The following is an 18,462-nucleotide window of genomic DNA, read 5'->3' on the forward strand; positions in this document are numbered from 1 at the left end:
CCTTGTTTCAATAGAGGACACAGAGTATATAGTTACTGCAGCTTATGGAGGTAGGTGACTATTTCTGGCTCACACAATCTACTAAATCACACGAAAAGTGAATTATAAACAAAAGCAAAAAACATTCAAAATATTAAAATGGTTAGAATTTCCTAGGAGTGAATTATGAAGACTAATGTAATAAAAGGCACACGGTTTGCCCAGGTCTGGTAACCCTTATCAACCAATCAGATCTTTGTTTTTAAATGCTGCTCAGTTAATGCTGCCTACATATTGATGGTAATGGACCAGCAGCAAACTTTTGCTCCTTATATTAAATTACCCACATTTATTCAAAGGCCTATGATCTTTTATTCTACAATACCAGAGCCATATGATTCACCTCTGTGCCCTCTGCTACTATTAAATTGTTTAAGCACCCATGAACTGTTGTTTCTGTGTATTCTTACACATCTTTCCTAATGTACTGTAGTGGTGCAATGCCAAGTAACTGGAGTTTGTTTGAGCAATACAGTGTTGAGTAACGCAGTCATGAGATTGAATGACATTTGGGCCACCGACATGATTTGGCAGTTGGGCATCATCGCCACTACTAAAACAAGTGCTAAAGTTGGCATAAGCATTTATTGTGCAGAAGAGAGTCAATCAATATGAATCCTTTTTTAAACTGCTATTTTATTCCTAATGTACTGGTCTATGGAGCAGTGATCTACAAGCAAAAGAGGTGACATACAGTCATAATGTAGTGAGTGCACCCAACCCATATGGGAATCCAAATATACATGCAAGCAAGGTGAAATCCGTATTGTTTATTGTTATTTGTTGTGGGGATTTCCCACGTACGAGTAGTGAACATGTTTAAGAGGTGTGTCACTACTGTACCTGTCCACAAGCCCTTAACAAACACATGGCATGGTTTTCTTGCAAACTGTAATGTAAAAGAGTTATGCAAATATAATATAAGCTGGTTTGGAGCCATCACACATTAGATCTAGCCAGTGCTGTAAGTAGAAGTCACTGGGTCTCATATCAAAATCCTTTTAGCCCCCCCCCTCAATAAGAACATATGGGATCTGTTATTCTGAAACCCATTATCCAGAAAGCTCCAAATTTATCAAAATTTTTAAAAATGATTTCCTTTTTCTCTGTAATGTTAAAGCAGTGTCCTGTACACAATCCCAACTAAGTTAAACCAGCCTAATGGGTTTATTGAATGTTTACATGATTTTCTGGTAGGCTTAAGGTATGAAGATCCAAATTACGGAAAGATCCTGGCCCCTCTTCCCTCCCCTTAAGCTCACCTTTTTGTGCTGGAGGGGACAAGGGGGTCCACCAGCACCGGATTCGCTGGGTGGGCGCCCCTAGGCCATGCGCTCCACATGGTCCTAGTGCCTGCCCTCACAACCACACGCTGGCGCAAAAGCGCTGGAGCATTGGGGAGCACAGTCTCCCCACAGAGCAGCTGGGCGGCATGCCACCCCCAAAATGTGCCGCCCTAGGCCCGGGCCTATGTGGCCTCGCCACAAATCCGGGCCTGGGGTCCACACTATTGGCAGAGGGGTCCGGGATGCTAGCACATGGAGGCGCAATTGTGCTCTCTGCGCTAGAAGAGCCTAATTTCCAGTTTAAAAAACAGAAATTCGGCTCTTAAAGATACCAGGAGTTGCATTTTTGCCACCCCTCGTAACTAGTGGAGTGCTGCCACCTGAGGTGAGTTTCTCAACTTGCTTCATTGGTGCAGCTCCCCTACTGACACTGCTTGTAGTGATGGGTGAATACATTTGCCGCATATTTACATCAAATTTCTGCGTTTTGTAGAAACTCCTGCAAAAATTCGCCAGTCCAAAAAGTTGCTTGTGTCAAAACTGCCGCGCTTCAACACTATTCGGACACCAATTGACTTTAACGCCGGTGGTCTGAATTGGGAATTTTTAGTCATTTTCGGAGAAGCAAAATGGGAGAAAATCACCCATCACTACTCTTAAACACCCTTCGTTCTTCTCAGATTTCAAATCTGAATCGAGCAAAACATTACTGTCTGATTTAACAGGCTAACCAGGCCTCTAATACTAAAGGCTAAAGTTATTTCTTATTTGTGGTGGGATTCTTTCTTTGTTATTACAAACCCACAATCCTTAAAGAGTAAAAGCTGGAAGAGGATAGACACAGTGAGTTTACAAACCTAATATAGAGCTCTAAAAACAAACCCCTTAAAAAAAAAAACTCTCCCAAATCCGCCTTTACACATATGGCATTAATCTGGAAACAAAGACAGTATTTTCAATGGTAAAACCTAGTACAGCCCACAGCAGACAGGAGCCGTGTGGATATTTTTGGTCATAAACCTAAGACAAGAAGAACTGTGTGCTGGGTATTGCATTAACCCCTCCCTGCCCATTAACATCTGAGCAGACATCGGATACAACCAAACAGCCAGTGGAGGGATTAGATTTGTTTATATACAGGGCTGAAACTTTGGGACTGTTTAATTTAGCAGGCCATGGGGTTTCCTTGAAAATCATGAAGTTTCATTTAAGCATTAATCAGACCAGTTTACCTGGTATTTATTTAGCCTGTGGGCTGCACTGACTCCAGAACAACACAGCATAATACAGTTTTTTGTCATAGCAACGGCCTTTATATTTCTCTGTGAGATAAAATTAAAATAACTGAAAGTATTTAAAGATATGCCTTTTGCCTTTAGGGTAATTGTCACATAAGGTTTACACTTGCTAACATTTGACATCTCTAGTGATTTTAACTTCCCTTCTCCTTTAAAGGAGAACTAAAGCTTAAAGGAATTGTTCACCTTCCAAACACTTTTTTTTTTAGTTCAAATTGTTTTCAGCTTGTTCACCAGAAATAAAGACTTCTTTCAATTACTTTCCATTTTTTATTTTCTACAGTTTTTCCAAAATCTAAGTTTAAAGTTTAATGTGCCTGTCTCTGGTAATTTCAGGTGTGGCAGCTCAGTAATTCAGGCGCAGAATCTAAACTGTTACAATTTTGCAACATTTAGGGGCATATTTATCAAAGGTCGAGGTGCATTTTTTTTGCTATTTTTTGTGTACTTCGAATAGGGAATAGTCCAAATTCAATTTGAATTTGAAAAAAATCAGAAAATTCCAATATCGAAATTTATCATGTACTGTCTCTTTAAAAAGTCGACTTTGACCATTCGCCATCTGAAACCTGCCTATGGGGGACCTCCTAGAACCTATTTGGAGACAAATGGTGGAAAAACTTCTAATCGTATTCAATCGAATACGATAGTCCTTCGATTCGAATTCTGCGGAATACGGACCTATTAGATCGAAAACTGACCTATTCGACCAAAAAACCTTCGACTTAATTTCGGTGTTTTTGAATTAGAATTTCAAAGTTTTTTCAATTCGAAATTCGACCCTTAATAAATATTCCCCTTAGTTGACACATTTCTCAGCAGCATCTCTGGAGTATTAGCAACTATTGTATCAATTCTAACAGCTGCCTGTAATGAAACCCAGAGATTCTGCTCAGCAGGGACAAAGATAAGAAATGTATCAACTAAATGTATCAGTTTAAAACAGTTTACAGGGTCAGCAACTCCCTCCCAGAGCTGCTTTAGAAGGTGAAAATTATACGTTACACTTCAATATTAGAAAACCAGTCACACATAGAAAATAGAAAGTAATTGGAAAAATCTGGTGAACTATCTGAAACCAACTGAACTGAAAAAAAAATGTTAGAAGGCGAACAACCTCTTTAACTAACTGACAAAAATGTTGTACATTATGTTTTGGGCTTTTATACCAGTCCAAGGCAACCACATCCTTTTAGTAGGGAAGATCTGTGTCTCCAAAGATGCCCTAGTAGCTCCCCATCTTCTTTTCTGCTGATTCACTGCACATGTTCTGTGCTGCTGTCACTTACTGAGCTTAGGGACGGATGCACAAGATACAGAATATATAATATAAATGTAACAATATAAAGCTGATTAGTCAATAATTCAGATTATTGGTACATGGCAGGTCAGAAACCAGCACAATTACCATGAGACTTTAAAGGGGTTGCTCACCTTTGAGTTAACTATTAGTATGATGTAGAGAGTGATATTCTGAGACAATTTGCAATTGGTTTTCATTTTTTATTATTTGTGTTTTTTGAGTTCTTTGGCTTCTTATTCAGCAGCTCTCCAGTTTACAAGTTCAGCAGTGTGGTTGCTAGGGTCCAAATTACCCTAACAACCATGTATTGATATGAATAAAAGACTGGAATATAAATAGGAGAGGATGAGTAATTAAAAGTAACAATAACAATACATTTGTTGCCTTACAGAGCGTTTGTTTTTAAATGGGACCCCCATTTGCAAGCTGGAATGAGTCAGTAGAAGAAGGCAAATAATGAAAAAAAAGTATAAAAAATAAATAATGAAGACAAATTGAAATTTTGCTTAGAATTGACCACTCTATAATATACTAAAAGTGAATCACCCCTTTAATAATCAGCCCTGTAGCATCAGCTTATATTACAGACCAACCTCACTTTCTGTTTGATGATTTGCGACGACCCCTATGCTTAACTGCTCAGAGCCCACTGCACATGTGCATGTCACTGACACTCCTAACAAAATCCAAGATGGAGAACTCCTGTGACAACTTTGAACAGTGGCGGAACTACCGGGGGAGTAGGGGGTGCAATTGGGCCAGGGCCCGCACCTCCTCAGGGCCCCCGGCAGCTCACGCACTGCTGATTTCTGGCTGCACTGACCGATTTCGGGTAAAAAGAATCTGGTACGGAAGGGGGCGGGTCCCGCACCAGGGCCCGTCCCCCTCCAGTTACATTACTGACATTGAAGTCCTGTATCATTACTACTATAAAGATGCTGAACCTTTAAGCTGGTTCAATAAGTTCAGTATATAAAATATGGCATTTCTAGCCATTCATTTTTAGGTTTGAATTCTCTAAAAATATTTAGTAGTTTACGTGTCATAAAAAGTCAGAAATATGAACCAATTCAGTTAGAAAACTGGGTAATTTTTAACGGCCTTAATTTCTATAGCTAATAATGCATATTATAGCCATTATTTGCCCTGGAATTAAAATGATAGGTTCTTGCAATGCAACGGATGAAAACAATTCACTGCTAATTAAAATAAAAAGGGGCAAATAATAATCACCTGCCATTGCACAAACAGATATAAAACCACAGTGTGCATATGTTTATATATATATATATATATATATATATATATATATATATATATATATATATATATATATATATATATATATATATATATATATATATATATATATATAGAAGGTTTGAAAAGGTTGTGTCAAAGGCACAGTTGGTTGCACTCTCGTGTGCACAAGGAGCTAGGAAGATCTTTATTTTTATAAATAAGGGGTGTGCTCATCTCCTACAATATATACAGTATATCCTAGAATATAAAGTAAATCCCATAGGGTGCTTTGTAGGTGGATCTTAAAAGGTGCCAATTCTGCTACAGTGCAAATGGGGTTGATAAACAAGGCCCATAATATAAAATAGAATTGGTTCAACACAGTGATAACCCTTCATAAAAGCAATATTTATCATGATTTATTTAACAAGCCTACTTTAGTAGAGAATTATTTCTAAAGCTGTGACATACATTTTTTATTGTTCTTGTGGGAGGTGAGTACATTTCATTATCAGTGTCTGCCCTAAAGGTGTTTAGTCATGTGATGTGCCAATTAGCACAGAGGTTCCATATCAGAGTTTGCAGGGCAAAGTATATGAAAAAGTCATCGCTTGCAACAGTCTTATCAGGGACATAAAATCATAGAGGAAAGAGAAGAATTCAGCAGAGGGAACAAGCATCAATATGGCCCTAATAAATCATGAGACAGTGAGACACAACGGTTCATTTCACATTCATGAACTAACGAGAAAAGGAAATTTATCCTTTTATCAAAGGTCGAATTCTGAATTCATGTGAATTTTTTTTTTACTATAATATATTCAAATATACTCCAAATTCAAATGGGAAGTTATTTAAGAAAAATTTACTTTGAATTCGAAACGATTGAATGGAGATGATCTGAAAATTCGATTTGTATTCAATTTGTGCGAATCAGGTTTTTTTCTCTGAAAAAAACTCGAATGTCAGGAAGGCTATTAACATCTTTAAATGGCTCACTGGACCTCTGCCATTGACTTCTACATGAGCTCGGCAGGTTTTAGATGGCGAATAGTCTAATTCGAATTGTTCCCAGGGTCAAGGTTTGGTAAATCTTGAAATTCAAATTTGATTTGGATTTGGATTATTCCCAATTTGAATATGTGACTTTTGACCAAAAAATACAATTTGAAAATTTGAATTCGACCCTTTGTGTCAAAGAATATCATAATGAAAAATAACAAAGGCATGAACAGTTTTGAGAAAAACAATATTGTGGGATCAATTATCTGGAATGCTTGGGACATGGGGTTTTCTGGATAAAGGATCTTAATTTGGATCTTCATACCTTTAAAGGTGACCATACACAGGCCAATTAAAGCTGCCGACAGCTTATTGGCCCGTGTATGAGGCCCTCCGACAGGCTTCCCCGATCGATATTTGGCCAAAAGTCGGGTAGATGTCAATCGGACGGGACTAAAAATCCTATTGGATCGCGGCCGCATCTGTTCGTTGATGCCGTCCCGCGATCTGACCACTTGTTTAACATTCATTTTGAACCGATCGTTGGGCTCTAGGGCCCACAATCGGATCAGCCCGATATCGCTCACCTCAAGATGGGCATATCGGGGAGAGATCCCCTCATTTGACTACATCGCCAAACGAGCGGATCCCTCTCCCCCATATGCCGACCTTAAGGCAACTAAACATGAAATCCAATAGGATTGTTTTGCCACCAATGTGGATTAATGCAGCTTAGTTACCATTGAGTAAAAGGTATTGTTTTATCACTACAGAAAGAGTTCTATGGATAATGGGTTTCCATATAACAGACCCCATACCTGTATGTAAAAGTGATTCTATCCATTCATTCCATGAACTTAATTCTGAGCACATGAGACTCATACGGATTTGAAGATGAGAATAATGTCAGGTCCAGAACAGGTTATTTTCTCATTGCATTTAGGTGCCACAAGGAACACTTTCCATACAGTTATCAGTGTGTGTTGTCTGCAGCATTCTGTCATTGGGAAATCATGGGCCCAGTTATAACTGGCACTGTATAGTGTGCCTGATAGAAGCACTGCAATACCAAATGCACACACCCTTGCACTTGGGTCTTTGCACTTTATTTTGAAGCTGCTGATGCAATGAGAGGTCAAAGCCATGCTATTAAATGCTGCCACCCCCTCTCTTTATGGGCCATAACTTCAGTGAGATTTCACTTACAAGAATATACATGCTGCATATACTCTGTAAGGAACTAACCCTTTGCCTCACCTAAACATAATCACAACTTCAGGCCTGACAATATAATGAAGATTTCTGCCAAACAACCAAATGCTGTTTCATTTGAGAATTGGTCATTTAACAAACAAAACAATAAAACAGCCCTTGCATAATGTAGCAAACACTATTAGGCAGATTCACTAAAGGGTGAATTGTCGCCAGTGACCGATTCGCACACATCACACTACTTTGCCAGGCGCAAATTAGTTACCACTACGCTAATCCATTAATATGCGAAGTTGCGCCGTGGGCGACGAATGCTGGTGACTTTTCATTATCGTTACTTCGGCAGTGCGAGCATTTCATAGCAAAGATGCACTAGCGTTCGTTTGTGCCTACCGAAAATTCACTAGTGATCTTGCGCTTAGGTCAATTTGCATACGGCGGCTAATTTACAGTTGTATGAAGGTCTTTATTATAAATGTTGGTGCAAATGCTTGAAGTTACCACTTTTTATTACAAATGTCCAGGGAACCTTAATAAAGACAAAAGAGTTAATATAATGTCCTACACATGAGCCCACTGTAAAATTTATTTACTTATGTTATGAAATGTCTGGAGAAAACTGGTTACCCAAAAAAGTTAGGACTTTTGCAGCCAATCCCGCTTAAAAAAAAGGAAAAGTCGCCAGCATTTTTTGAACTTAAATGCATTTTCGGCACACAGGATATGATGTAAGTGGTCTGCGGTGGTGAAGTCAACTCTGACGAAAGAGGTAACGTTCAGTAAAATCCGCAGTTTAGTGAATTTGCGGAGTAACGAGCGTTCGCCAGAGCAAAAAGTCGCCTGACAATAGAGTGCGAATGAGCGCTAGTGACTGTCCTGTTCACTAGCAAATTGGTGCCTGCACCTGTTAGTGAATTTTCGATGCCCTTGCGGGTGGCAACGCTGGCAAAAAATCGTTACCGTTAGCTACTTCGCCCTTTAGTGAATCTGCCCCTATGGAATTAGGGGGAATTAACAAAAATGCTGTTTCATTTGAGAAATTTAACAAACAAAACAATAAAAACAGCCCTTGCATACTATACAGTATGTGGGTAAAGAAAAATGTTGTTTATGCACCGACTCATTCACACACCAATTTCCCTTCATTTTTTCTCTACCAACAATTTTTAAAAATTGTTCTTAAAAAGTAGGCATGGCTATTTTTGTGTCTTATGTAAAACCTTTTTTTTTTAATGAGTATATATCAATTTGGCTTAAGTCTGTATCGAGAAAATTTTTTAAAGCACAAACAACATTTTCACAAAATATGGCAGTATTACAACAAATCCATAAAATTATCAAATACCTTCTGTGAATTTTCCGGGCTTGTGACATTTTTACGATTTACATTTTAAATGGATACTGTCATCGGAAAAAGTTTTTTTTTTTCAAAAATGCATCAGTAAATAGTGCTGCTCCAGCAGACTTCTGCACTGAAATCTTTTTTTCAAAAGATCAAATTGATTTTTTAATGTTTAATTTAGAAATCTGGCATGGGGCTAGACACATTGTCAGTTTCCCATGAGCCCACCAGTCATGTGACTTGTGCTCTGATAAACTTCAGTCACTCTTTACTGCTGTACTGTAAGTAGAAGTGATATCACCCTCCTCCCTTTCCTCCCTTTCCTCCCAGCAGTCCTTTAGCAGAACAATGGGAAGGTAACCAGATAACGGTTCCCTGGTAGATAAAAGAACAGCACTCAGTAGTAAAAATCCAGGCCCCATTTCAAAACATTCAGTTACACTGAGTAGGAGAAACAATAGCCTGACGTTATTTACTTCACTTTCTTTATTTAGGTGCCTTTTCATTAAAATTTTTATTATTATTTGTAAATGCTCAGATTGAATAAGGTTAGTTTTTGCACAATGTTGCATGAGTGAAATGGAACCAGTTGCCAATAGTTACATATACTTTTCTTGTTGTTTTGTAGGTGTCGGATGCCAGTGGGTCTATGAAGGTGTCAGTAATTGCAGAGGAAAGTCCCTTCTCTAAAGACATGCTTCTGTCTGAGGAATGCTTTATTCTGGACCATTCCGGAGACAAAAAGATCTTTGTCTGGAAAGGTCAGACTTCTACGTTGTTTCTTCTTCTTTGCATCCCACAGGAAGGATGCAAAACTGTAGCAGTTGGATAATGAATGTATTATCACTAAATACATCACGTGTAACACAGCTGCAGATGATCACTGTTTATCATCCTGAATCACAACTATCTGTTTTATTATTACCTATAATTATGCCATATTGGCAGCCTATTCATTAGGACTATGAATTGTTCTAAGTCTTCTTGGAAAAAGGGGAAGACACATAGGAAGTGGTAGAATTAATAACGCAGGTATAATTAAGGTTTGTACAACCAGGTACTCCTCCATGTCAGCAAGATTTCCATGCCCTGGAAGTAATATCTTTTGGCAATACAGAGTGCTGTAAATATGTGCAGAAATCCTCTAGAACGTTCGATACTTCTTCCCTTTTTTCAAGATAACTGAGTGAGAAAATTACATAATGTTAAGCAATAAGCTGTCAAAATTGTATAATCAGGAAATCATAAAACAGATAACGTTTGCGGTTTGTACCTGTGTTACACAATGTCTACTTGTGATAATGCATTATCTACCCAATTACGATTGACATTCTCCCCACCGTATCCTCCCTGATATTCTTGGCCTTGTGTTTTAGTCAAAGGAGAGCCACATAATACTGATGAGAAGGGCCAGAACACCGCCAACAATATGCCATAATTCTATGGATAAAAAGCAAAAAAAAGCAGACAATATGACAATTGCAGTCAATGGTTTTCTTACCTCTACCGCAGATGGAGATCCATTATAGTCCTGCAGACCACATCATATTGCTTAGCAACTTGAAGCCCTTTAAACAAGTGGAAGAGAATGTTTAAATGAATATTTAAATGCAGCTCAGAGTCCAATGGCCTCCATGTTTCTGCTTTCCATCTGCAGTCATAAACAAGTTTGCCAGTTCAGCTCTCAAAAATGGATATGTAAATTCCACATACACACAAAATTGCCCCTTAACACTGGTACCCAGAGGGCCATACGCAATCTTGGTACCACCAACTGGCCCCTTACCTCAAATCCCCCTGTACTTCATAAGTCCATTGTAAGCTGATGCTTTTGGAAAAGCTGAATAATTGGATCTGACTCAACATACACCCATTCATAACGTGAAGCAAATACATCTGCCCCTCTTTGTGAATACAATAAAAACTGTAAAAAAAATCACAAAATTCACATATGTAACTAATTCAGATTTCATAACTTAATATTCTTTATTAGACAGTTATTAGACTGCACATTTTTAAAGGGGTTGTTCACCTTTAAAGGGGTTGTTCACTTTTGAGTGAAGTTTTAGTATGATGTAGAGAGTGATATTCTGATACAATTTGCAATTGGTTGTCATTCTTTATTATTTGTTGTTTTTGAGTTATTTAGCTTTTTATTTAGCAGCTCTCCAGTCTGCAAATTCAGCCACCTGGTTATTAGGGTCCAAAATGAATAAGACAGGCCTGAATAGAAAGATGAGTAATAAAAAATTGCAGTTACACTACATTTGCAGCTTTACAGGGTAATTGTTTTTTGATGGGGTGAGTGACCCCCTATTTGAAAGATGGAAAGAGTCAAAAGAAGAATCCAACTAATTTCAAAACAACAAAAAAGAAATAATGAAGACCAATAGAAAAGTTGATTAGAATTAGGCATTCTATAACATACTAGAAGTTAATTTGAGGGTGAACCACCCCTTTAAGTTAACTTTTTGGGGCAAATTTACTTACCCTGAAGTTGCGCCAGTGTTGGCTTTGCCGCACTTCGCCAGGGCGCCACTAATTCACTATAATCCGAAGTAGCGCTCAGGGGGGTCGAAAGGGCAAAGTTGCGCAACCCCAATTCATTAAGCAAATCAAAGTTACGCTAGCGATGCCCAATTTGCATATGGCGCCAAGTTAAAGTACAATGGACGTATATGTAGCAGCAAATACATTACACTACACAAGCCTGAAAAAGCTTCATAAAATAAAAGAGAGTTGTTATTTTGCCTTATACATGTGCCCACTGTATAGTTTAGGTGCCATATATTAGGAAATGTAGGGGGGTAGGAGGGTACCCCAAAAAATAGTTTACAATCTTTTTCAGCCTATCACCCTTAAAAAGGTAAAAGACGCCAGCGTTTTTTGGGACTTAGAAAAAATGTAAACTTCTTTTTGAAGCAATCCCTATCTACTCTATTGCACTTCACCTGGTCTGAGGTGGCGAAGGCAAGTCTGGCGCAAGAGGTAACGTTCAGTAAAATCCGCAAGTAAGTGATTTAGCATAGTTACGTCCCTTCGCCATAGCGCAACTTCGCCTGGCGTAAGGGTGCGAAGTAACGCTAGAGTAGGTCCACTTCACTAGCGAATTTTCGCTAGCGTTAGCCACTTCGCCCTTTAGTAAATTTGCCCCTTAGTTTGATGTAGAGAGTGATATTATGAGACATTTTGCAACCGGTATTACATTTTGTATTATTCAAGGTTTTTTTGTTTTTTAATATTTTAATCACTAGATCTCCAGTTTGCTATTTCAGCATTCCGGTTGCTGGGGTCAAAATGCCCTAGCAGCCATGTATTGATTTGAATAAGAGACTGTAACATGAATATGAGAGAGGGTCTGAATAGAAAGATGAGTAATAAAAAGTAGCAATAGCAATAAATTTGTAGTCTCACAGAGCATTTGCTTTTAGATGGGGTCAGTACTGGAAGCTGGAAAGAGTAAGAAAAAGAAGGCAAATAATAAAAAAAAAAATAATAATAATGATGACCAATTGAAAAGTTGCTAAGAAATGTCCATTTTATAATATACTTAAAGGGATACTGTCATGGGAAAAACATTTTTTTTCAAAATGAATCAGTTAATAGTGCTGCTCCAGCAGAACTCTGCACTGAAATCCATTTCTCAAAAGAGCAAACAGATTTTTTTATATTCAATTTTGAAATCTGACATGGGGCTAGACATATTGTCAATTTCCCAGCTGCCCCAAGTCATGCACTATTAACTAATGCGTTTTGAAAAAAACATGTTTTCCGATGACAGGATCCCTTTAAAGTTAACATAAAGGTGAACCTTTAAGAACTTTGTGAAGGTGGCATATTTATAACAACTTTTTTCGGTAAAACGTTTTAACACATTCAGTACAGACATCTGGCAGAGGGGTGTCTAAATACTTTTGCATTTCACAAAGCCCATGCTTAGATGGGTGAATGAGTTAGGGAGTAAAATTGAATACACTGAGGGACAGGGAGGACATGAGCAGATATACTGTAGATTACAAAGAAAACGGGGTTTCAAGCAGGCCCCCTTTTAATTGAAATGGGACCATGCAGCCTCCAAAGTGAGTGTATTATCTTGATATTTCATGAATAATAATGCTGATATTCTACACAAGACTTGATTCCCACTGTTTCTCTGGCTTCACTCCAAGCCTGTGCCGGTGCAATCTATGAGCCTCTGGCTATTTCTTTTGCTTGTCTCCCAAATGTAACCCTTAACTCATATTAATGATACTGAGCGTGGTTGTGATTTCCAGGTTCTAGTTTTACACAAATACTGTTTCTGATTCTGTCTTCTGATTACTCAAGCTGTGTCAGGGAGCCGGGAGCCCCCTCTGGGGAGTAGTCCGGATCTAGGAGGAAGCCCCTCAGGAGGGATCAGGATCGTGGTATCCAGGGATTAAGCAGAAAGGGTAATCGGGTTCAGGCTACAGGTCACAAGGTAGGCAGAATATAATCAAAGTCCAAAGTCCAGGCAGGGGGTCAATAGCAGGCAGAGAATCAGCGAAGTCCAGGTCCAGGCAAAGGGTCACAACAAGGAATCAGGCAGATATAAGAAGGGAAAACAGCAAGGGAACCCAGGAAACTCTCAGGGAACAGAATCCTATTTTCGGGCGCCATCTTGGCGTCTCAGGCGTCCTTTTATGTTTGAATTTGGCGCCCTTGCGCCAGCGTCAGCGCGCCTGCGACCATCGCGCCGCGCTGACGTCACGGCGCTGGCGTCGGAACCCACGTGGGTTGACTGGGCGCCGCCATCTTGAATTCTTCGCCGCCGGGAGCGGACGCGACTCCTCGCGCTCCCGGCGGTCTTGACAGTACCCCCCCCCTCACGGGGGGCCTCAGGACCACCGGGACTTGGTTTCTGGGGAAACTTGGAGTGGAAGTCTCTTACCAAACGAGGAGCATGCACATCACGATGTCCCTCCCAAGAGCATTCTTCGGGGCCAAAGCCCTTCCAATGGATGAGGTACTGAAGGGACCCTCTGGAGATTCTGGAATCAAGGATTCTCTCCACCTCGAATTCTTGTTGACCCTCCACAGAGACAGCAGGAGGAGGAGATTGGACACCAGAGAAACGGTTGGAGACGGTGGGCTTCACCAGGGAGACGTGGAACACGTTGGGGATTCTCATCTCTGGTGGGAGTTGAAGTCTGATGGCTACGGGGTTAATTATCTCCAAGATGGGGAACGGACCCAGGAACTTCGGACCCAACTTGGGAGATGGCACCTTCAAGCGAATATTCCTGGAAGAGAGCCAGACATTATCACCCACCTTGTAGGGAGGAGAGGGCCTTCTACGGCGATCCGCGAAAGTCTTGTGGACTAGAGCACACTTCTCCAGATTAGACTTGGTTGCAGCCCAAATAGCAAGCATATGGGCTGTCAGATCATCTGCAGCCGGGACGTCCGACAACACGAAGTCCTGAGGAAAGGCTTGAGGGTGCTGTCCATACACCACCATAAATGGAGACCTTCCTGTGGAGGAATGACATGCATTATTATGAGCAAACTCTGCCCACGGGAGGAGGTCAGACCAATCGTCCTGGCAAAGAGACACGTGGTTCCTCAGGAACTGTTCTAAGGCTTGGTTCACACGTTCAGCTGCCCCATTCGTCTGCGGGTGGTAGGCAGATGAAAATTTAAGTGTTATTCCCAAGTCTTTACATAGAGAACGCCAGAACTTGGCGGTAAACTGGGTGCCTCTGTCGGAGACGATCTCCACCGGGAAACCATGCAGGCGGAAGATGTACTTAATAAAGAGTTGGGATAATTCCACCGCAGAGGGTAACTTCTTCAAAGGGATGAAATGGGCCATTTTGCTGAAGCGGTCAATGACAACCCAGATCACAGTATTCCCACCGGAGGGAGGAAGTTCGACAATAAAGTCCATAGAGAGGTGCGTCCACGGACGAGAGGGAACCGGCAAAGGCTGTAACAACCCGCTGGGGCGGGAATGGCTAGGCTTAGAAGTGGCACAGACATTACAAGCAGCCACAAAGTCCTTTACATCCTTGCGGATATCAGGCCACCAGACTAGGCGCCTCAAGAGTTCAAGGGTCTTGGCCGGACCAGGATGTCCAGCTTGTCTGGAGCAGTGGGTTTGTTGCAGGATGGCCAGGCGAAGTTCTGGAGGGACGAAGGCCATGCCAATCGGAGTATCTTGAGGAGCCGAGGACTGCCCAGACAGAATCTGGTCGGCAAATTGGGGATACAGAGAGGCAATGATCTTGACTGGTGGAATGATTGGCTCCTGCCTCTCAGGGTCACGATCCACCGGAGTGAAGCTACGAGACAAGGCATCGGCTTTCAGATTCTTGGAACCTGGGCGATAAGTCAAAACAAAGTTAAAACGAGAAAAGAAAAGGGCCCACCTGGCTTGTCTGGGATTTAGCCTCTTGAGGGACTGTATAAACTCCAGATTCTTGTGATCTGTGAAAATCTGGACAGGAATTTCAGAGCCCTCCAGGAGGTGACGCCATTCTTCAAGGGCAAGCTTGACTGCTAAGAGTTCTCGATTTCCGACATCATAGTTCTGCTCTGCGGATGAGAACTTCTTGGAGAAAAACGCACAGGGGTGCAATTTTCCATCAGTGGAGTGTCTCTGAGACAGGATAGCTCCGGCTCCGACTTCAGAAGCATCGACTTCGATGCAGAAGGGTAGTGCAGGATTGGGATGTCGGAGAACAGGAGCGGACGTGAAGGCCTCTTTCAAGGACTGAAAGGCTTCTATGGCGGATTGAGGCCACAGGCTGGGTTTACCCCCTTTCCGGATGAGGGCCAGGATAGGTGCAATGCGGGAAGAGAACCCCCGGATGAACTGTCGATAATAATTAGCAAATCCGATGAACCTCTGGATTGCCTTGGTACTCAGTGGGAGAGGCCACTCCTGGATGGCCGACACCTTCACGGGGTCCATCTCAAATCCCTCTGGAGAGATAATGTATCCTAGGAAGGGGATCTTGGATACCTCGAAGACACACTTCTCCAACTTGGCGAAGAGAGAGTTCTTCCTCAGACGAGAGAGTACCTCCTTCACCTGGGAGCGATGACTTTCAAGGTCCTTGGAAAAGATCAGGATGTCGTCCAAGTATACGACTACGAACCTTCCTAGGAGATCTCGGAACACATCATTAACAAACTCCTGGAAGACGGCAGGGGCATTGCATAGGCCGAAGGGCATAACGAGATATTCATAGTGCCCATCCCGAGTGTTGAATGCCGTCTTCCATTCGTCACCCTCCCGGATGCGAATGAGGTTGTAGGCCCCCCCGGAGATCCAACTTGGAGAAAATCTTTGCCCCTTTCAGCTGGTCAAAGAGCTCGGCAATCAGGGGCAGGGGGTACCTGTTCTTCACGGTGATCTTATTCAGACCCCGATAGTCTATACAAGGCCGAAGGCCTCCGTCCTTCTTCTCCACAAAGAAGAACCCAGCCCCTGCAGGAGAGGTAGAAGGGCGGATAAACCCTTCTTGGATGTACTCCTTCATAGCGGTAGTCTCTGCAGGAGAGAGAGGGTAGGTGCGCCCTCTGGGGGGCATAGCTCCTGGCAGGAGTTCAACCGGACAATCGTAGGAGCGATGTGGGGGAAGGAACTCTGCCGACTTTTTACAAAACACATCGGAAAATCCCTTGTAAGTGGAGGGCAAAGTCTTTAATTCCGCAGAGGAGACATTCACCTTCTCGAGGGGTTTTGACGGAAGGCAATGTTGCAGGCAAAATAAACTCCAACGAGAGATCTGCCCAGTGGACCAGTCTATGGTGGGGTTATGCAGACGTAACCACGGAAGACCCAATATTACTGGAGTAGAAGGACAGGGGATGATGAAGAATGAAAGTTTTTCTTGATGCAGCGCCCCAACTTGTACAGATAGTTCCGCCGTGAACTTTGTGACGAATTCAAACTCCAGGGGTTTGTCATCTATGGCGGTAATTCGCAGGGGTGAAGATAATGGAAGCAGGGGAATCTTCATGCGTTCGGCAAAAAAGGCATCCATGAAATTGCCATCCGCTCCGGAGTCGAGGAAGGCCCTTTCGAAGATAGACTTACTTGCCAGGTGAATCTGCAAAGGAAGAAGAAGTCTGCGTGAACTTTCTTGATACTTCTCCTGAGGACCTCGAGTGATGCCCCCTACATGAGAAACCTGAGACATACCTCGGGGTACAAAACTCTTGGCTTTGGCAGGACAGGCGTTGGCAAAATGGGAATGCCCACCACAGTATAAACAGAGACCTGCCATACGTCTTCGGAGTCTTTCCTGCTCGGAGAGGCGAGTCTTTCCTACTTGCATAGGTTCCTCCAAGGGGGACGTCGACACATGAGTCACAGGAACAGCGGGTGTTTGCAGAATCGGCCTTTGAAAGCGAGGGGCCAACAAGGGAGAAAATCGTCTGCTGCGCTCTCTCTCCACCTGGTGCTCTCTGAGACGAGTGTCCACTTTAATGGATAGAGCGATCAGCCCTTCCAAGGTGTCAGGAGTCTCTCTGGAGACGAGATCATCTTTGATGCGGATGGATAGGCCTTGGTAGTATACAGCCTTGTAAGCGTCATCACACCAGGAAGTCTCCGCCATCAGTGTTCGGAAGTCTATAGCATAGTCATTGACACTGCGGCTTCCCTGCCGGAGCTGCAAGAGACGGGCAGGGGCGTTCGTAACCCGACCTGGAGCATCAAAGATTAAACGAAAAGCTTGGAGAAAGTCTTTAACATCAAAAGTCAGCGGGGAATTCTTCTCCCAAAGAGACGTTGCCCACTCCAGTGGCTTGCCTTCCAATCGAGACATCACATACCCCACCTTGGAACGCTCACAAGGAACTGTGTGGGTTGGAACTCAAATTGAATTTGGCATTGCGTGGCAAACCCCCTGCAGGCTTGTGGGTCCCCACTGAAGCGAGGGGGAGGTGGAATGCGAGGCTCACCTGTCGGGTAGCTTGCGTTCGTAGGGGCTGCCGCCATGGGGGGATCTCCAGTAGGTGGAGCAGTGGAAGGCTCAGAAGGCACTTGAGCTAGCAGGGCATCGAGTGCTTGCCCAATGCGAACCTGCTGGTTTTCGTAGTCCTCCATGCGGGATGCCAGTCCGCGGAGCGCTCGTCCGACATGAGGTGTGGCTTCCTCAGAAGGATCCATGGCCCGAAAATAATGTCAGGGAGCCGGGAGCCCCCTCTGGGGAGTAGTCCGGATCTAGGAGGAAGCCCCTCAGGAGGGATCAGGATCGTGGTATCCAGGGATTAAGCAGAAAGGGTAATCGGGTTCAGGCTACAGGTCACAAGGTAGGCAGAATATAATCAAAGTCCAAAGTCCAGGCAGGGGGTCAATAGCAGGCAGAGAATCAGCGAAGTCCAGGTCCAGGCAAAGGGTCACAACAAGGAATCAGGCAGATATAAGAAGGGAAAACAGCAAGGGAACCCAGGAAACTCTCAGGGAACAGAATCCTATTTTCGGGCGCCATCTTGGCGTCTCAGGCGTCCTTTTATGTTTGAATTTGGCGCCCTTGCGCCAGCGTCAGCGCGCCTGCGACCGTCGCGCCGCGCTGACGTCACGGCGCCGGCGTCGGAACCCACGTGGGTTGACTGGGCGCCGCCATCTTGAATTCTTCGCCGCCGGGAGCGGACGCGATTCCTCGCGCTCCCGGCGGTCTTGACAAGCTGGTAGGGTGATATACTGATAGTAGATGAGCATAAGCACATAAATAGCATTTGCCAAACCATTAAGTGCATTTAGTT

At 42.7% G+C, this 18,462-nt stretch overlaps 1 protein-coding gene across 1 annotated transcript in view; it reads left to right on the forward strand.

The window, feature by feature from the left end:
- Positions 1–18,462, forward strand: part of scin.L (scinderin L homeolog) — an 89,835-nt gene that overhangs the window by 40,532 nt on the left and 30,841 nt on the right. Inside the window, 1 exon segment of the mRNA NM_001092620.1 lies at positions 9,353–9,485. Within this exon segment, the coding sequence (NP_001086089.1) occupies positions 9,353–9,485 (133 nt within the window).

This window comes from Xenopus laevis, chromosome 6L (genome assembly GCF_017654675.1).
Source record: "Xenopus laevis strain J_2021 chromosome 6L, Xenopus_laevis_v10.1, whole genome shotgun sequence".
NCBI classification, from domain to species: Eukaryota; Metazoa; Chordata; class Amphibia; order Anura; family Pipidae; genus Xenopus; species Xenopus laevis.